General features: G+C 44.2%; 1 protein-coding gene across 2 annotated transcripts; it reads left to right on the top strand.

The window, feature by feature from the left end:
- tm9sf4 (transmembrane 9 superfamily protein member 4) lies at positions 1-21231 on the top strand. 2 transcript variants are annotated; one of them, XR_013935525.1, is made up of 19 exons: positions 15-52; positions 5583-5693; positions 6120-6219; positions 6305-6461; positions 6589-6733; positions 7461-7584; positions 8062-8183; positions 8870-8981; positions 12140-12210; positions 12360-12492; positions 12836-12917; positions 15482-15557; positions 15630-15713; positions 16127-16302; positions 16407-16470; positions 16552-16671; positions 17158-17247; positions 18215-18813; positions 20633-21231. XR_013935525.1 is itself a non-coding variant. In XM_080468942.1 (18 exons), the coding sequence occupies exons 1-18, from the start codon at positions 35-37 to the stop codon at positions 18362-18364; spliced, it is 1935 nt and encodes a 644-aa protein (XP_080325068.1). In that variant the 5' UTR covers positions 1-34; the 3' UTR covers positions 18365-21231. The 2 variants fall into 2 exon arrangements, 1 of the variants encoding a protein (XP_080325068.1); XM_080468942.1 differs by having other exon boundaries at positions 1-52; positions 18215-21231.

Genomic DNA, 21231 nt, shown 5'->3' on the forward strand with positions numbered 1-21231 from the left:
ACTTCCTGAACGTCACCAATGACACGTATTCAAAATGGCGGCCGCGGCTAAGGTAAGTGGAAAGCGAAATCTTTTCCCCTCAAACTCCACATTTGTCTTTCTTTGTGTGCGGAGTGAGTCACGCAGTGCGGTGTAAAGGCGGCGGAGTGCGGGTCCGGGTCAGTTCCGGAGCTGCCCGGTGGTCTGAACCGGGTCATGCCGCGCTGCTTTGGGACTGTTGACGCTCCTGCTAAATGAGTTAGCATGCTAACGCAGTTAGCGGCTGTTCCTCCGGGCTGCTGTGGTCGGAGGAGCCGTCCGTGTGAGCGGCGGCTCCGCGGGACGGCTTTGGCTTTTACCTCCTGTTTTGAAGCGATGCCGTTGGAACTCGGGAAGCCGTCGCGCCCCAGCTGTTGGGCTGTCACCCTGAACAACGCGGGGGGAGACCGCGGATGTAACTTTAGCTGTTAGCCGGCTGTGTGAGAGCCAGATCGAGGGTGTTACCCGGTCCCGTGAAGATGTGAGGGTGACAACACGGGATCGGATATATCCGAGTCCCTCGGGGGACATTTACCAGGTTCTTTATCGTTTATTTCCCCGCAGAAGATCACTATTGGAGTTCATACTGAGAGCCATGATCGATAACTTCCGGCTCTTGTTCACCACCACGTTACACACACCTGGTGTCAATGTAGTGGCTTTGTACTGAATCATCACTTTTATTATGTCCAGTATCAATTATATGATTAGTGGCGTGAATACCAACATTAAACCACTTACCAAAAGGGCCCGGATTTCATTGACTCTATTGGTGCTCCTGCTTTAATCATCATCTAATTAACCTATCAAATATGTAATTCTTTATAGGAACCGGAAGAGATAAACAAGTTAGGCTGTCACAATTACTCAGAGGAAAGGAGAGAGTAGACTGATCAATAATGCAACCAGGATCAGGTTACTTAGTACTTGCAGAGGCAGGTTTGTCTCACAATGAGTTGATTACATCGAAGTTCACACTTTGAACCCAAAAATGGGTTAAAAGTGTCTCGATTCTGTGGTTGGTGTGCACAAAAGGAGACAACATGAACACCAAAAAGACTCAATATCAAGCCAAAGACATGTCTCGTAATCATTTCAAGGTAGACTTTAAATAATCATATTAATTCCTGTGCATTGTGTGCTCTCTTCAAATTAATTTTATTTCTTAAGCCCTCTAAAACACCCACAGCTGAAACGCAATGCTTCAAGTAAATAATCACAAAAAGCACAACGCTCTAACAAAGTGCCCAACATAAATCATCCTAAAACGTTCTCAGCATGTGTATCAAACACATCTTTTGGGTCGTACCAGCCCGTGGGTTGACCAAAAAAGACATTCAAAACATTTTTCAGCAACATGTGTTCTTTTGTGCACTGTAACGAAGATTCAGGTCCCGTTTACACGACAACGAAGTTATCCACAAAACTTTCTTCACTTTTGGGGTGTCCGTTTACACTACACCGGTGTGCGGATCCACTGTATCCGTTAAGTTTTTAATCCGGCTCCCAAGGTGGAAAGATTTTTTCACAGTCGCTATTCCCTCCTGCAGAGACTGCCGGAGGCTGTGATTGCTCTTACAGCGCATGCGCATATCTCTCCCCCTCCTTTCTGCTCATCCACTTGTAAACAAACATGGTGGACCCGTAGTGGTATTATTTGAGACGTATTTGAGTTTTATCTCCATATTAGTAGTTTTATAGTTGAGACTCTCCCCTGATAGCATCCGATGCGTCATCAGTCCACTAGAATGTCGGGTTCTCTCCATTTTCTTCACGTTAATAGCGTAAAGAGAACAAATTGTCTCATGTACATGAAGACTTAATAAAGACTTCATGTACATGAAGACTGAAGAAAGACCAGATTGATTTGAGTTTATAATCACTGGGAATATCATCCTATTCGATAGCAGGTCAATCTCATCATGCTTTGCACTGTGATTTTCCCACATCCAGCTTTACCTGAAAGTGTTGAAGCTGGATTTGTTGGATTAATGAAAATTCTTTTGAAACTGAAACACCAAAGAACCTTGTCCTTGATTAGACTCTGATCATTATGTTTAAGGCCAGGTTTAAATGTGCCAGAGTATTTAAAAAACGAGGACATTTCTCTGCATGTGGGCCTTGCATATACACATAAACGCAGCTACGAGTCGCCACAAACATTCATTCATTCATTCATTCATTCATTTTCTTCCGCTTATCCGTTTCCGGGTCGCGGGGGTGACAGTCTGAGCACTGTCACCCAGATCACAATGCACCATTTAAGAACCTTCCTGCAGGTGGTGAGCCCACGGGAAGGTGGCGCCCGACGTGGGACACGAACCCACTACCCTGAGATTGTGAGTCTCATGCTCTACCAACTGAGCTCGCCACAAACAATGATACCTAAAAGCTCCTGCCACAGTGGAGATTTTGAAAAACTCTGTGGTCCATCTGAATAGTCCCTCCTTTCTCCTATTCTATCTACTTTTCTTTAAACCCTTGGATGACGCCACAGGGTTAAGGAAAGGTGTTATGAGGCTTCCTAAAGGCGTTAGGGAAAGGCGATCATATTGTGACCGTCGGAAAGCACTTTCTCTGGGTGATGTCATAATCCGACGGCAGCAAAGGTTGATGACGTCAGTTGTGGTAAAAAAAAACTACAAATTTCCGAAAATGGACTACAAAAAGCACATTTATAACACTTTCCCCTGTGCCTGTAACCACTGATATCATCTCAAATATCACAAAATCTGAATGGAAATCAAGGGAAAAGAGGCTGCAGGTGAATAAATAACCAATCAAACTGAAAATAGACTGCACAAAAAGTTTACTGTGTTCGTATTACAACATCTGCATAACATTCATAGTTGGGAATTAAGTTTGTAACTTAACATGATCTGCGTTGAATTATTGTGAGTTTCCCTGAACGCTCAAATGAGCGGGTCCCTTTAAATGTTGTCGCTGCAAGGAATTGTGGGGCAGCATGAGCTTGCCTCCTTTGGTAAAGGATGCATCAGTGTTTCCTTGGCTAAAGGGGGTTCTAAAGGAATATAGTTAGGAAAAGAGAGAGGGGGGACTATTCAGATGTACCCTGTGTCTCCGGTTGCATCGAAAGGGGAAGGCGGAGAATCACGTCACAAGTTGTGACTTCGTGGTTTTTTTCCAGGATTGTGATTGACTACCATGGCTTCATGCTTCTCGTTACACTGCCCCCTACAGGTTTGGCTGCTCCTAGTGGCTCTGAACCAGGTGTATATGTGCAGCCCTCCCCCCCGAGTATGATCACAATGTAGGACACAACAGACGCAGATAAGGAGCAGTAACTTATCAGTACTGCTTTTTGATACACAAATCTGGAGGGATGAAGAAGAAAAGCTCATCATGATAATGACCATTTAACAATACATCAGGAGCTTTCTAACATAGACTATGTGAAAATGTATTCATTTATGTATATGTATATGTATATTTAGATATTTTAAAAAATCACGTGTTGATGAAGACCAAACAGATTTATATTGGCTATTGTAATAGAATAAATGTATCAATAGTTATTTCTTATATTTAGAATAATAGCCTTTCATTATGATTATACTTTATTATATAGATTTTATAATATATATATATATATATATATATATAACTATGTATTTTAAAGATATGTAATTTGCTTATAGAGTTTCATCGAATAATTATTTTTAATATAATAATTCTAACATGTTTAAATAAATTGATTATCAAATAAGTGGAAGCTAAAAAAATATAATTTATATATATATATATATGTGTGTGTGTGTTTGTTTGTCTTTTTGAGAAGGGGTGGGATTTAATAGGTCATACTTCTCACGTCTTTTCGGACATGCAAACTAAATATATTGTTCTTCTGTACTTAGTCACTGTTTCCTTGGGGAAATATCTTTGGGTGATTAGTGTGCTCTGTTGACATTGATATCTGAGTTTGAGCTTGCCCCAACCCTAAAAAAAAAAAGCAAAGGAATGAATGAAACCTAACATTATGGAGGAGTCAGTTGTAGATGACTGTACGTGTGATCAGATCACAGCATTGCAGGAATACTAGATAAACACTCCACCCACTACTGTTATGATGTGCTGCCATATTAACTAACTAACCACTGACATCAAAGAGACATCTGCTGTTCGTCTGTATTGTTCAGTGACGCCATGCACTCCGAACACGGATATGTGTGTAATTATACCTGTCGACCTCCAGCAAACGGTCAACATGCTGATGAATGATAACACAACAGGCTCTTTGTAAAGAAATCTTCAGTGTCGGTGACTGTCAACTGGCCTGTAAGCATCAGGCCTTCATGTTCATACATTTGTATTTTGGTGTAGATTGTCCATATTATTATTGAGTTTTCAACATTGTATACATTCTCCTCAAGGTACATCAAACCAAGTTTTCTTAACACAATAACATCTAACACCCCCCCCCCCCCCCCCCCCGCGCGCGCACGCACGCACACACACACACACCCACACACACACACCCAAATAAAGAAATGTACAAAAGTAAACAAAAAATTCCCAAATAGACAATAGAAACAAAACAAAACATAAATCAGACAAATATGTAAAGATAAATGAAGTAAAAAATAATGAAAATACATAAAATATATTAATGTAAACATAAGTATCAGAAAAGATTACCGGTACAGTGATTTACTATACGTGATGATCTGTATAACCTATTAACATCCTGCTCTATGAAACTGTCAAATATATGTTTAGATGTTGGTGTAAATTAACAACAATAACTTTTTGATTCATTCTTTTGATGATAGAGTGTACATTTACAATCATTTACTGTCACAGAGTCTGTGTGTATATATACAAGAAACACATACCCAACTCTTTGGGGAAACTACTTTCTCACAATTCTGAAAGTTCGGTGGCGGTGTATTGAAGTGACTGTTTGACCATAAACGGTGTCACAGTCTGTTTGCATGACGGCTTTGATGATATGTGCCATCGCTACCTCGGCAGCAACTCATTGATTGTTAGTTTCATCAGAAATGTCTGCTCACTTCTTTACAGTTCACTACGAGTCTTTCACAAATAAGCTGCGAAGGCAGGACGAGCAGGCTCCGAGTTCGTTTGAAAGAGACGCTGGCAGCGTTTATTTGATCACGGCGAGATCGGCAGGTTGTAGGTCAGAGCGGGTCGGCTGGGATCAGAAAGAGTTTTAGCTCTTATTGATTGTCGGGAAGCTTAAAATCTTAAATCCATTCACACGGCCACACGACTCTCTCTGTCAACATCATGCCTTAGTCCTCCGTTACTGGAGAAACAGATGAGTGTCGTGGAAGAATAATTGCAACATGCGAGTGACACACAAACACATCGTGAAATAACTTCTGGACGAACAGAGATAGTAACTTTGTTCTTCTTGTGTGTGTGTGTGTGTGTGTGTGTGTGTGTGTGTGTGTGTGTGTGTGTGTGTGTGTGTGTGTGTGTGTGTGTGTGTGTGTGTGTGTGTGTGTGTGTGTGTGTGTGTGTGTGTGTGTGTGTGTGTGTGTGTGTGTGTGTGTGTGTGTGTGTGTGTGTGTGTGTTTCAGGAGACGTGGTGGGCCTTGCTGCTGTTGTCCTCGCTGCCCGTGGCCCCGACCTTCTACGTTCCCGGGGTCGCTCCAAAGAATTTTCGTGAAGGTGAAACCGTAGATATTAAGGTACGACTAAAATGTCTTCAATCGACTTGACAGTTAAGCAAGTTTTTTGTTGTTGTTTTTGAACAACTTCTTGTCTTGCAGAGTTTATAGTTTGGGTTAAAGATTTGAGCTGCACAATGAGTAGAAGTTTCTCGTATAAATAAATGATTTTGAGAGTCTGAGTGGTAATTTCTTCTAGTTGACTTGTGCATGAATCAGATGTAAAGATGTGAAGCTCAAGCTACATTTTGAGATTCCCCCCCCTTTTTTTTTTAACCACAAAAAAGTACAACCAACTACAGTATAAGAAACCCATTCCGCTGCATTCAGTAGCTCAAAAACATCAAATCTGCATCTTTAAACCAGCTGGTTGAGTTTCACAGCTAAACACTGTCCTTTGTGTCTTTTGCTCGTCTCATTTCGTCCACGTCTTCTCTTGTGTTTCAGGCAGTGAAGCTCACCAGCTCCCGCACTCAGCTGCCTTATGAATACTACTCCATACCGTACTGCAAGCCAGGCGATGTGGTCTACAAGGGAGAGAACCTGGGTGAGCGGAGGGCTGCTGCAGCCTGATTCTTTCATAGCCGTCAGAGCTGGAGAGGTTTAACTTTGCTGTGTTTGGCTCCTGGTAGGCGAGGTGTTGCGGGGAGACCGTATTGTAAATACGCCGTACAACGTGGCGATGAACAAGGAAAAGAAATGTGAGATTGTGTGCAACAAGAAAACACTAAACATCAAAGAGAGCAAGCTGGTGGCTGAGAGAATCCAGGAGGAGTATTACGTTCACCTGTGAGCATCATTTCTAGTTTTTTATTTTTATTCTTTTTCAAACTTTGATATCTACTTTCATCTCCACCCTAACTTCCAGCAGTTTTACCTCAAACTAACCGAGAGGCCTCTCATTGTGTCATTCCAGCATCGCCGATAACCTCCCAGTGGCCACCAGGTTAGAGTATTACCCCAACAGGGAGGCAGTAGGAGAGGAGGAGCAGAAGAGGGACATGGTGAAAGATATCCAGTTTGAGCATGGTTACAGACTGGGCTTTGTCGACAACAATAAGGTAAATACTGTCCTCTAGTCCTCCTTTTATAACAACACAGAAGCTTTATGATTGTTTTAGGCTGTAATCTTTACTCAGAGGTCAGGAGTCAGTCTGTTAAGCTTAGTTCAGACACAGAGAGAGGAAGTGTTTGTTTCCACTGCGGTCGGACGCCACCTGCAGCTCTTCAGCTCGTGTGCAGTGGAGCTTCCTCTTTTCTTCTTTCATTCCACTATCACAACATAAACTACAGTTTCATTACAAAGCCACGTATAAAAGCTTATGAGAGAGGTTTATCTTTGTTTTTGCAGCTCCAGCGAAGCAACATTTGATTGTTGGAGGTCAAAATGGTTTCAGGTTTCAGACCGTTAGATTAATTTAACAATGAGAGCTGGTGAGCGGCTGCAGTTTGTTCGCTGAAACATTTACAGGCAAATCACCTCTCCTGCAGCACACTGTCGTCTGCTCTGATCCCTGACTGACTAGGTCATGTTTAAACCTCTCACTTGTTCTCACATGCGCATGGTTAAGCTAAACGCAGGTATCAAGTTACACCAGTAAGACACATTATCTATCTTTAATAACTTAAAAAAAAAAAAAGAAGAAGCTGTGAAACTTAAATCTGCAGAAAATCACCCTGGAACTTAATGGTCATATGTTAATGTGCTGTGGCGTCACTGTCTGGTGTTTTAAACAGAAAAGTCTGACAGTGAACTGTTGTTCTGATCCCCTCTCATTTCCCTTGTAGTTTTACCTTCACAACCACCTGTCCTTCATCCTCTACTTCCACCGGGAGAAACTGGAGGAGGGAGACATCCACGACTACAGGGTGGTGCGATTTGAGGTCGTCCCACAGAGTGTGAAAGTAGAAGGTTGGTGTGGTAATGTTTCTGGCCTCTGGGCCATGTTCGCATCCCTGTGAGCCGCCAAAGTCTCCATTCTTGTCCTTTTGGCTTTGTGCTGGCAGGTTCAGCGTTGGAGCAAAAGATGGAAACAAAAACCTACAGACTATTGTGACGTGTGTTCACTTATGTAACTTTTTGAACAATAATGCTGTGTTAGGATAAAAGCAGCACAGTGTAGTGTGTGTCTGTGTTTTAACTATTTGAGAAATCTCTAATAGCATTTCTGTGTTGAACACCAACAAAAGAAAACCTGCCGCAAGGAGACTGAACTTCTGAGGGTCGTCACGTTCAGTGTTTTGCTCATTTAGTCGCCTTTGCGCTTAAATCGAATGACAGCAGCTCTAAACCTGACAAGAAGTTAGGGAAGAATAATGTGTCTTTAGAAGTGGTTAGGTGAAAGTCACCATGCACACCTTGTCATACCCGGGGTTTCTTTCTTCTCAGATCTGAAGGCTGTGGAAAAAGATAAAGCGTGCACCTTGCCTGAGGCCAGTGGCTCTGCTGCGCAGGAGATCGACCCAAGCAAGGAGAACGAGGTTCTCTTCACCTACTCGGTGCACTGGGAGGTGAGTGACGTGCAGCTTTAACCCCCAAAAATCCACCGAGCATTCATGCTGGGGATTTATTTGTTGGAAATTAGAATCCCCAGAACAAGAGAAGGACCTGTGATCCGACACAGACACTCCAGTATGACGAAACGCTTTCATTTCCTCCCTCTGACACATCATTTGAGGCAAATGAGCAGAAAACATGAGTCTGGTGTATTAATGTCTTGTGTACACTTTGTTTTTAGTGCCAGGGCTTTATTCTCTTGTACTCATCATCCAGCATATGTTTGCCATCGGTTTGGTCAGAATGGGACTGATCAACATGGTAACTAAGAAAAGTAAAAGTGTGTTCTCGCTGTGTGACGAGTAAGGCCTTTCCTCTGACCTCAACAAACCCAGCAGTGTTTACAGACTGACTTTAAAACTTATATCACTGCTCACTGCATCACCTGAGGGTTGGGAAGCAACTTGCTCTTTGTGCTGATTGGTTGTTTGGATTTCTGACAAGCAGTCACACCATAAACAATTACTAAATCCTTCCATCCAAACACAAAGTGAATGAAAAGAGTTTTAAGCAGATGGCAGCTCGCTCACATCCTATAGTACGTAGTGTCATTATTACCTCCAGGCCCGCGTTTCCAGTCGTTCATCACGGTTAACAGTCTAAATGTGTGTGAATGGCGGCTTGTCGTTCCTGTGTGCAGGAGAGCGAGGTGAAGTGGGCGTCTCGTTGGGACACGTACCTGACCATGAGCGACGTCCAGATTCACTGGTTCTCCATCGTCAACTCCGTGGTGGTGGTCTTCTTCCTGTCAGGTACGTCCGTCAAACCGCTCGTCTCATCTCGTTTGGAAATGTTTCTACCGTCATTTAAAATCTACATTCAGGCCATAGAAACTTCCCCAAAGTGTCAGGAGCCATCACAGGAACATTTTAGTTCTGGGGTCGTTTCTTTGACCCCCAAAAAAGTCTGTGGTGCTTTGAAAAGGTTCAGGACGTGTGGGGTGGCCTGCAGAGCTGAACACATCGGAGTTTCACCCTCCATGTTAAAACTCTCTCGTCGGGCTGAAGCCAGTGATTAAACAAGTATTCTGCTAAAACATTTTTTTGCCTAATTAAAGCCAGATTATAAATACACAATCGAAAATTAGACAGAGTAGTTCATAACAACAAATTTGTTTCCTTTATTTTATGCAAAGTAGTAAATAGTGTCAGTCAAACTTTCCTATATAAATAAAAATATTGATTCATAAACTGCCTTTCAATGGTACCTCTTCACATTCAGAATCAGAACCAATACGTTTCCATCCATCTTCTATCCTGTTGATTCTGCTGTGGGGCGCTGGAGTCGATCCCAGCGTACTGCAGGATACACCAGGTCGCCAGTCTGTCACAGAACCAATATTATGAACTGAACTGCTTGGCTGGAGAGTGGTGAACAGAAAAAGTTGGTCCATGAAAAAAACACAAAAGTCTTAACTTTGCTTTGCTGCACTTGCTAATTTTCGGGTCCCGACGTCTGACATTCTGTCGGCTCGCAGCAAAACTCCAGCGTCTCCATACAAGAACTGGTCTCTCTTTTCCAGGTTGTGTCAGTGAACCTGATGACACACCAGCGAAGCGCCTTCCTGTCTACACTCCTTCAGATGAGGATTTCTGCTTCCCCGCCCCCCCTTAGCTACTGTTGCTGACTCGGACAAGCCGTCGCAGCTGACTGGGTGTTTACATGGCAGCTGTCAGGGTAGAGACCAGAATGCAACAGGCCCTAGCCACAACACTTAGCCACGTTGATATTGAGCCACAGGAACATCGTTTGATCATTTCTGTGTCTTAACTGACTTGAAAAGCCCAGAAAAGAACAAAAGTGTCTGCAGCTCTAAAGCTTCTCTAAGGAGCCGTAAATGTTCTTCCATGTCGGGGCGGTTGGTAGTTGAATGCCATTGGTTCATTTGCGTTCGGGGGCGGAGCTTAGCCAAAGGTCACTAGGTCCTGAGCAGCATTTGTTGATATCCTTCAATCATATGATGGCGGTGTGGTGGATTTACATTCAGTGCTTTTCCTCTACGTCGTCAGCTTGATTGCCGTAAATCTCCTGAGGCTTCTCGCTGCGGTGGAAACAATGAAAACAAAACCCTTTTCAGTTCCTTAAAGAGAAATGTCTGGAAATTAAGTCCTCGTGCTGTTGGTGGAGTGAGAGTTAAGAACAGTTTCTCATTCATATCAGCTCAAAAAAACAAAACAAAACAAAAAAATGTGGAACTGGAGCGAATCGGGTAAATTGGAAGCTGTGTGTCTGCATCCTGCCCGGCTCTGCACCCAAAGATCAGCTTCTCAGAAAGATTTTCTTTTTTTAACTTTGCAGCAGAAACATGTGGAATTCCCTGAACATCTGCATTGTTGCGAAAGCTTTCTCTTCTCTGTGCGGCGGCAGAACACGTTTCACAAGCCTGCAGGAAGCCTGCAGGTTTAACTGGACTAACACACAGGGTGTGTTCACACTGTTTCCAGTGTTTGGTCCAGTTAGAACAAACACAGCCTGCTGCGACTGCAACATTAGTCTGAGAGAAACATGAACTAAAGGGATGTGATGGGACCAAATGGCCAAATGTGACAGACTCTAGAAAGTCATGTTCATAATTATACATGCCTGAGTAGGGTTAGAGTTTCCTATACTCCTACACCCCCCCCCCCCCCCCCCCCCCCAACACACACACACACACACACGAGAGATAAAGTTTCCTATAGATTTTCTATCCGATTCCATCGCCATGATGGAATCCTGCTGATCTGAGCTGATTGGACAGAGCAGTGGAATCATATGAACTCGCTTTGAGGCTCAGAAACAGATTTGATGTGGTGGTTTGGATGTTAGAGACACAGAGACACAGTCATTCACTCTGGAGGGAAACTGTCCAGTATCACCTTAAAACACTAAATGATTGTTGCCAACTTTTACTTTGTTGCACGTTATTGCTGTATTTTATTAAATTTTTCTTAATGTGCTGTGAGATCTCAACCGTAAAGATGGCTCGACTTTAGACCCTGATTATAAACAACCAGAAACGTCACTTAATTTTTAACTTTATAAGCTCAATGTTATTGAAACACGTCTGTTTAATCTTGGTAACTGGACACGGGCGTGTGTGTGTGTGTGCGCGCGCGCGTGCGTGCGTGAAACTATGCTGGACTTCTCAGGTATTTCCTGGTGACAGGTGACATTTCCATAAATCCAGTGAATGAAGCTGCTTCTCAGCCCTCCATCGTCATCACAACATCAGGGTTGACTGAATCACATCCTGAGTGTTGGGCCAACCTGTTTCCACTCCTAAATTCTTCCATTTTAAATGTTTTCTTAGTTTTATCTAGTTTCTTTTCACTGGTGTGCTTCTCTTTGCCGCCTCATCAATACATTCTAAGCTGCTGTCAGTGAATCACCCACGACACGACAACACAAGTTATGTTACACTTTTGCTTATATTACAGATCCTGCAGACTAAAGATACCTTTTGAATTAAATGCTATTAATCTATAAGAATTATGCATTTAATTGCAGTTAAAATGTATAACTATTGCTCATCCCGCCATTTAATGAACTGCACCACTGCCTGCTGTTCAGTTCTGCTCTGCGGTACTGTGAAGAGTCGCAGTTGTAAAAAAACAACCATCAGGCTCCTTGGTTCAACTCTCATTAGTGCCAATAAGTTACTTTTGCTACCTGATGGAAAAAGAAGTAATCTTTCTACTTATGGCAGCATTGTCATCCTCTCATCTTTGTCCATCAGCAGCATACTGATGGACAACATAAACTGATGCCTGTTATTTAAACTTTTATTTCTTGGGTGTGAAAACGACTTTTTCCGGAGTCCTGGGAGTGAATGAAGTTTATAGTGATCGGTTTTTTTTTCACATGATGTGTAGTTTGATCTAAACATGACGTTGTTTCCATCAGCTGACTGACCCACTTTGTTTTCCAGGTATTCTGAGTATGATCATCATCAGGACCTTGAGGAAGGACATCGCTAACTACAACAGAGAGGACGACCTTGTAAGAACCGACATGAGTTTCCTCTGGTGGACAGTGTGCGATGAACTGTTTCAGTCCGGCTGCATTACTTCAGGAAAACAGGAATCAGGTGGACGTCCTTGTTCAGTGTATCGTATCCACCACACTGTGTTGTCCTGCTCTTTAACCAGGAGGACACCATGGAGGAGTCCGGCTGGAAGAACGTCCACGGGGACGTCTTCAGACCCCCCCAGTATCCCATGATCCTCAGCTCCCTGCTGGGCTCGGGGATCCAGCTCTTCTGCATGGTCCTCATCGTCATCTGTGAGTCCGCTTTCACTGATTATTCATTCAAAGTTGGTAAAACTCTGATAAGTTTATAAAACATGACTTTTCTACGTTTGACTTGTTGAGGCGCTCCCACGTGTCAACCCTCTGCAAGTTGTCCTCAAACAAACGCCTCGTTCATGAATCCAATCAGAAATAAATCCAGTCTGAGACTTTTCAAACCAGGTGTGTGTGTGTGTGTGTGTGTGTGTGTGTGTGTGTGTGTGTGTGTGTGTGTGTGTGTGTGTGTGTGTGTGTGTGTGTGTGTGTGTGTGTGTGTGTGTGTGTGTGTGTGTGTGTGTGTGTGTGTGTGTGTGTGTGTGTGTGTGTGTGTTTCCAGTTGTGGCCATGCTGGGCATGCTGTCTCCGTCCAGCAGAGGAGCTTTGATGACCACTGCCTGCTTCCTGTTCATGTTCATGGGGTAGGTGTCTCCATTAAGGCCTGTTTGTTTGCTTTGCAGTGTTTTCTGCAGACAAGAAATCAGAATAATATATTGATATATATCAGTGAAGCGCAAGATCCACAAAATGATTGTTTAATTTATGTCCTTTCTACAAAAACATGTTTATTTTGTAGGAAGATAAATAGGTAACAATGTAGTTGGTATTTCATAATGTCATGATGTGTTTGAAGAAGCAGCTGACAGTGAAACCGGTTTGACCAAAAGTAATCTGCAGTAACTCCTCGTGGATGTTTGAGACTGAGAACAGAATGAGTCTCGGGGAGGGAGCACCTTAAAGCGACAGCAGCTTTTAGACACATGCTGAGCTCCGGGGACGTTGTGCTGGCGCTCCATAAGGATCCACTGTTACTGGTGGTAAACCTGTACGTGTACTCAGGGTGGAACGATACACACAAGTCAGGGTTCGGCACGACGCAATAAAGCAACAAAAAGTCAGGCATATATGAGACCAGCTTTTTTTCATTTATTTTGAACAGACTGCAAAACTAAATACCATCTCCTGTTATAAAAAGTAAAAAATAGATCGAATAAAACAAATGCATTTAAGAGGGTCCCGTTATGATTGATGGCAGCTTCCAGGCTCATTACTGCCACCTGGATGGAAGGGAGGATTATTTAATACTCACTCAGACATACTGGCCGTATCACTTACACCCCTGATATGTACCCTGCTAGAACCTCTCAAACCAGGTCCATCAGACGAGCACTGTGATTAAATGTTGGTTAAAAAAGAAAAGTCGCTAATGTTGCATTTTTTTCGTCCTCAGGCTTTTTTTTTCATTTCCTGAGGTTTAATATCAGCTTGTTAAAAGCACAAAGCCTTTTCTGTGAGTGAAGTCCGGGTGATTTGTACTCGTCTCCGACCTTTCAGACACACTCGGACTCTGTTTGTCATATAAAACTAAACAAACTCATCCCGGACCCTCTTCAAACATGCAGCAAAACTCCACCTTTCACTATCAAGGTGTCACGTTTGGTGTTTATGTGTCAGTGAGCCATCTGATCTGAAACCAAACAGAACTTAAAACATGAAGGAAATGGAAATCAAGCAGTTTGAGTCCACTCACACGGTCATCAATTCTATTCAAGAAGTATCGATTCACGTAAAATCAAACCGTACGGTGCCTAAACACAGCCTTGTGACTGTGAGGGAGTGGAAGAGAAGGAGATTTTCCGAGCCGGACTTGAACACACCATTGCACACGAGCGTAATGACATCAGTCGCTGTGGGTTCAGCCAGCGGAAGGCTGACAGAAAGCGCTTAAAAGTACGACTCCACTTTTTGAAATGCGATGCAGATCTCGCTTGATGCAATGTTTGTGAGGCGAAGTGCAAGGCCAGCAGCAGGAATACTTCTAACCTGAGGAAGCTCCTGGTTAATGAGCACAAGATTTTTCTCAAGGCCGAAGTGTGCAAAATGACCAACAGGCTCAGATCTGCCATCACGACGTCTCCAGAGGAGAAAGGAATAGGAGGACCAGCTGGGTTCTAATTGGTGCTTTATTAAGAAAGAAACTGCGCAGTTCAGGGTTTTCATGTTGAAGAAATTTGTGAATCAACCGATATGTTACGATACACACAGTTGGATGTTGTTTTCATATATTTGTTAAAGTTTACAAATTGAGAAATAAATCTGTGAACTTGAATTTCTTTTTAGATTTTATTATTGAAACCACATAAACGCATGAAAAAGTGCCAAAAAATTGGTATCATTGAGTTTCAGTTGGAATGTGAGCACTCCCCACCCCTACGCCAAATACAACACAGTCATTTCAAGGCACTTTTACAGAGAAACACCAAACCGTCTCACACGAGCGAGCAGATAAGACTGGAAAGACAAAAACTCTTTTACGAGGAAGAATCCTGCAGAACCAGACTCAGGTGGAGACTTTCTGCTGTTCCAGTTGAGGTTCGAGGACAGAAAGAGAGACGATGAGAGGACGGGGAGCAAAAGGCAAAGACAAATAAATCCAGTCACTTACAGAGCACTTCAGAGTACGGTGTTCCACAGTGCCTCTTTTCTGCTTCCTGGACTTTTTAAATACAGCCTCCAATTTAGTTCTGTCCAATAATATACTAAAATAGTTTTTTGTTTGTTTTTGTTTTTCACTTACACTCAGCATGAATAGAGGTTTTTTTTCCTCACTATTTTATTTATTTTTAAATCTATTTAATGACTTTATTTTAATACAGCAAATGAACACACTTGGCGTGTTTAAGCAGAAGGGTTGAAAAGTAAAAGGTTCACTCCACGTAATGCATGTCGAGGACAGAAGAAACAATTGAATCGGCTTCTACACCCGAGGGACCGTGTGTTTTCCCTTCCCACCCACTCCTCACTACTGTGAAGTTAGATTTGTATTTAAGAGGTGAACAATTTGGGTTCAGCTTTAACTTTAATGTTTGAGTTTTAAGTTGATGAATGAACTTTCTCCAGTTTTCATGTCTTTTAGCAATTTAGAGAGGAAGAAAAGGATTTCCCTTCCGTTTTTGACTTTTGCCTCTCGACGTCTCTCCCGCAGTGTGTTTGGTGGCTACTTCGCCGGCAGACTATACCGCACCCTGAAGGGCCAGCGGTGGAAGAAAGGAGCGTTTTACGTGAGTCCATTAACTCTCGAGTTCATTAGTTTGTGGGAACAGAGAAGCTGAGGCTGCCGCGTTTCCTTCCAGACGGCGACGTTGTATCCTGCCGTGGTGTTTGGGATCTGCTTCATCCTGAACTGCTTCATCTGGGGAGAGCACTCCTCTGGAGCCGTGAGTACACCCAGTACAACTTAGACTTGCTCGAGAAATGAAAACGTCCCTGGTTACGACGGCGACGCGCCTCTACCAACATTCATGTGTTCGCCATCATCCCGCACGAGCTGCTGAACTCGCCCCAGACACGCAAAAAGCACCAAATGCACCAAACGGTGAAATATCTTTTATTATACACTTTTAAGTTTAATTCTGACAAAATTCTTTCATTTCCAAGTGAAATTGGAAAACGTCTGTTGTGCTTTGGATGTTGAAAACGCAAAAAAAAACCCTGATGCGTTTTTACTTGAAACGTTGTCGTATAAACGAGGTCTAAATTTCGGTCTGAATGCAGCAGAACAAAGTGAAGGTATGAGACGACGGAGAGGAGGAAAGCGATAGAAGCTGAGCAGAGGGTTCCTCTCCTACAGGTCCCCTTCACCACCATGATGGCTCTGCTCTGCATGTGGTTCGGGATCTCCATGCCCCTGGTCTACCTGGGTTACTACTTCGGCTTCCGCAAGCAGCCGTACGACAACCCGGTCCGGACCAACCAGATCCCCCGGCAGGTCCCAGAGCAGCGCTGGTACATGAACAAGTTCGTGGGGTACGTTGTTTGTTTTTGTTTTGTTTTTTATCATCAAGTCGTTATTTTGAATGGGAGGTCAGTTGGGGGAGTTTGAACTCATGAGTCTGTTTCCTTCTCTGCAGAATCCTGATGGCGGGGATCCTTCCGTTTGGCGCCATGTTCATCGAGCTGTTCTTCATCTTCAGTGTAAGTTCACAGCAGCGCCTCCACCGCCTGGCCGGACGTACATTCAGCATGTGATTAATGCGGAAGTGTCGCCACCCGCAGGCCATCTGGGAGAACCAGTTTTATTACCTGTTCGGCTTCCTCTTCCTGGTCTTCATCATCCTGGTGGTGTCCTGCTCCCAGATCAGCATCGTCATGGTTTACTTCCAGCTGTGTGCAGAGGTGAGCTGAACGCCGTCATGAATGTGATCGGTGTTAACCAACAGGTCAGAAGATAATAGATATTTAAAATAGATATTTTTAATAAATTGATTTCCATGTTTCAGTCCATTTTTGTAGGAAGTTTGTCTGCATTGACTTTATACTTGTTCTCAAAGCGCCCGGTCTGCGATCTGCCTGTTAGTTTTAGCTGCGTTGAGGCGTTTTATCTAATTGAACATGAATTTGTCTCCTTTTCTTCTGCATGTCGTGGCTTCCTTCCGCTCAGATTGTGACTAAAGCTCGATTATTATCTACACATGCACAGATCGATCGAGGTTATGGGAGTTTATACGAGCATGAAGACGTGACCAGACTGGATATTTAGTCAGTCATAGTGTGCATGCGGAGGAGTTCAGTGTCAGCCGAGTGATTCTCCGCCTCCCGTTCAGCTCTGAATGTTTCTTAAACGGGTACATGAAGTGATCACGTCTTCTCCGTCGCTGTCAGGACTATCGCTGGTGGTGGAGAACCTTCCTGGTGTCCGGAGGCTCAGCCTTCTACGTCCTTGTTTACGCCATCTTCTACTTTGTCAACAAGGTAAATACAAAGGGCTTCTTCAGACAGCTGAGTCTGTTTCGTTAAAGCCGCTGGACACCGTATGAAACACATCCAAGTCATTCATGTAATGCAGAGTAGTGAAATATCAGGCAGGAGGGACAAAACCAGCAAGAGGCTCCAATCTGGCCACAGAACCTCCAAGCAAATTTAAAAAAAAAATTTCAAGTGTCAAACAAAACCCTGAGAGCCGAGCTGAGAGATCAGTGACGCTGCCATGAAAACTAGCATTAGCCTCAAAGCCAATTTGTAAAAACACCCAGAATGCAACAGCGATGGCAGAAGTTTTCTGGACATTTCACTGTTATTTTGCGGCTGGAAGTTTCATTAAAGTTCTCTTCCTGTTGAGATTGTAGCCATTTTCTATGTCAATTAAAGTTTGAATTTAAAGGTTGATATGGCACTAGTTTAGAGGTCCCGCCCACTCAGGCGGCCTTATGTGGAACTGAACACTCTTGATGTAAAACTGGAACGTTTGTTCTGAAGAGCATACCGTTGCCCTGGCGCCCTCTAGTGGCCAGCCACCACTGATACATACATACGTACATCCAAACCAGTAAATACACACTGACAAAACCAGAACCTTCGCTCCAGCATTCGTTGTGGCGAAGGTTATCATCACTGAACACTGAAATAAAACCTGAGGAACTAACAATTCTACAAGAGTGATTATAAAAACCTCCAGGAATCCATGTATGGACGAAATATTGGAGTGTAATTGATTACTTTCTTCAGATTTCATTGACCGATCGATCAGCTGTAATTGTGTGTGTGTGTGTGTGTGTGTGTGTGTGTGTGTGTGTGTGTGTGTGTGTGTGTGTGTGTGTGTGTGTGTGTGTGTGTGTGTGTGTGTGTGTGTGTGTGTGTGTGTGTGTGTGTGTGTGTGTGTGTGTGTGTGTGTGTGTGTGTGTGTGTGTGTGTGTGTGTGTGTGTGTGTGTGTCCCCTCAGCTGGACATCGTGGAGTTCATCCCCTCCCTGCTGTACTTCGGCTACACCGCCCTCATGGTGCTCTCCTTCTGGCTGCTGACCGGAACGATCGGCTTCTACGCCGCCTACATGTTCATCAGGAAAATCTACGCGGCGGTGAAGATCGACTGAGCGGCCGCTCCTCCTCCTCCTCCTCCTCCTCCTCCTCTCTCCTTCTTCACTTTTTGTTCTGTTCTTTATTTTTAAACTGTGTATTTTTTATCCATGTCCAACAAACACTGACCTGCGTGCAGAGGGAGCGAGGGTGCGTTATGTGAGAGCGCCACCCGGTGGAGGACAGGAAGGTGGCTCCTCCTCCTCCTCCACTTTTTGTTCCCGCCAGAGACTCGGAGGCGGCCGTCCTCCACCTCGTCACCCTGCACACAAACACAGCGGGCCAAAGCTTTCTGCACGTTTTCCAGCTCTGTGTCGTCGTCCTCCGGATCGTCTCCCGGAGAACACTTTTGGTTTTGTTTTTTCCTTTTTCTTTCTTTTTCTTTCTGTCGTCGCTCGTCTCTTCTCTGCTGTGACTCGGTGTTGGATGAGGGAAGGACCGGGGAGTCTGACTGTGGTTGTGGTTGGTGAGTTGTCTGGACCTGATGCGGATGGGAATGGTTTCGGGGGAGTTCTACATTGTATCACCAGGAGAAAGAAAGAAGGTTAAATTAAATGTTCTATTATTTTTTACTCTACTTTAACGTTCCCTGTCATCATGAGCTTCTCGCTCCCACACAGCGCCGCTGTTTTACACGCTACAGATACAGGACAGCCATCGCAGAGCCCCCGCCGCCGCCGTCAGTGTAGCCTTAGCAGCGCTGGAGCTGCTGAACTATGCAGTACTGAAGCGAGAGAGTGCACACTGTCAGGATGGAGCCTCGTCTTTTTCTCATTTTAAAGAACCGACCCCGTTGATCACAGATACCCCCCACTCCTCGCTTCACATAAATCAAGCAGTTAATCGACAGATTGAAGACACTGACACACGACTCGTTATGAGAGCTCCTCCTCGATGACGCGTCTCGTTGATCATTTATGTCATTCTGATGAGAAACGGCCTCGGCGCCGGTGCAGGTACATGACAAGAGGTCGACGACAGGATTGATGCCACCGAGAGGGAAACCGATTAGCTTTGCTTAGACCTGGACTTTATCACGAGAATCAAACACGTCCCACTTTCTTCCTGATTCTGTTTGACCAAAGGCACCGCCAACTGTTCTACTGAGTCGGTATGAAAGTTGTGCTTTTATGGTGAATTAACTTCACGTCTGTGGTTCAGCGGTGCTTTGGCGGTCAGCTGTGTTTTCTAAATTGAAATCTAAAATGGCGGCACGTTCCCACTGACTAGACGGAGTCTCGTATCTATTGTACAAACTGAAGTGTGTCTGGTGACTGAGGCAACCAGCCGCTCGCGACGGCTGCATAATGAATGTATATACGAGTGGCTATGCTAAGCTAGCTCCCTTTGAGCAGCCGTCTTTAAAAAAAAAAAAAAACACCCAGACGTGCGCTAACCGAGCTAGCCAGCTACGACACGTAGCTTTATCATGAATTTTCGTGCCTTCGTGCTAACTAGCTGCTAGTAGTGGCTTCCTATGAAATATTATGGGATGTGCTGACTAGTTGTAGCCTCGTCTTGCGCTCAGATAGAAGACGAGCGTCTTGCAATAGTTTTTAGTTAAATGTACAAGTTGCTTCACTCATCACAACAAGCTGGCTTGTAGAATGCTAATGAATGCTAGTTGATGCTCCTTTCATTATGTTAGCGTTGCTCTGCAAAGCTGAAATGACTTCTTGGTTTATTTAAACGTGTGACATCATTTATGCTAAGCTAGGCTAGCTTGCTGCTCTGAATCTTGCGGGTGTATCTCATCACGCCGTTACTTGTACTTTATGTAAAATCAAGCTGCACTCGTTAGTTTTAAACTTCATGCTCAGACAGGAAATGGTTTTGCGCTCGCTGCTTGTGCTTTTTGTGCTAAGCTAAGTAGCTGCCAACCGTACGTACTGACACCACGGCGATTTGCATATCTAAACTTAATGCTCGGTTTAGCCCCGCGCTAGTTGTAACTTCTGTTCTCCGCGTTCATTCCAAGTCAACCAAACCTTTCGTGCTAAGCTAACTAGCTGTCAGGCGTGACTTTGAGTTGATGGATTTATCAGGTGTGGTATCAATCTTCTCCTCTAACTCTTGTTGAAAAGGGCTCTTAGGTGGAGGAAAGTGCTAAAGCGAAGCCTGGCGGACCGTACCGTCGGCGTCAGAGCGGTCGTAACCGTAACGTTCAGTATTTGAAGACGAACGCTCCCAGCATGCAGTGCGCTCTCAGACCTCCATGTAAATATTCAACGCAGTCCTATTTGTGCTGAAAAGTGGTTTTTTGGCGTCACTCGATGCGGTTCCAGGTGTTTTTGCACAGAGGGTTCGCCCCGGCGGATCCTGATTCTCCAGGAATGAGTGAAAGAATCCTCGTCCTCCTGTGTCCTCTCGCTCCTTCATCGCCGTCTCCACAACGCCAGCCTGAATCCACGTGCTCCCGATCGGCGTAGCGCGGGGGGGGGGAAAAGACCCTCCGGGGATTACGAACGAGTGGACCGCCATTCCTGGGATCCCCCGTCTTGGATTGAGAGCGCCGCCCTTGGACGATCCGTTTCATCCCAGAGTTCCTCCAGACGCGTCTCTCCTGCTGCTGAAGAGCGAGCACACGCCGGGGAGATTTTTTTTACAGACTCACGAGAGGCCCGAGTCACGCGTGTGTCACGTCTGATGACGGAGGCTTCTCCGGTGTAAATACAGGAGGAAGAAACGGCTTTGCATTTGTTGCGTTTTCGCTGTCCGTGGCGCTCTCTGTGATGAACCCAGTCATCGTTTTAGCCAAAAGCATGATGCTCATAATGACTCAAAAAAACCAACTTGTTACTGGTAGTTTTCTCTTGGTTTCTTTTACAGGATGTTCAACTTCAAATGTACAATGATAAATAAAAGTGATGACCAGTTGAATTTC

Source organism: Lipophrys pholis (assembly GCF_963383615.2).
Source record: "Lipophrys pholis genome assembly, chromosome: 8".
NCBI classification, from domain to species: Eukaryota; Metazoa; Chordata; class Actinopteri; order Blenniiformes; family Blenniidae; genus Lipophrys; species Lipophrys pholis.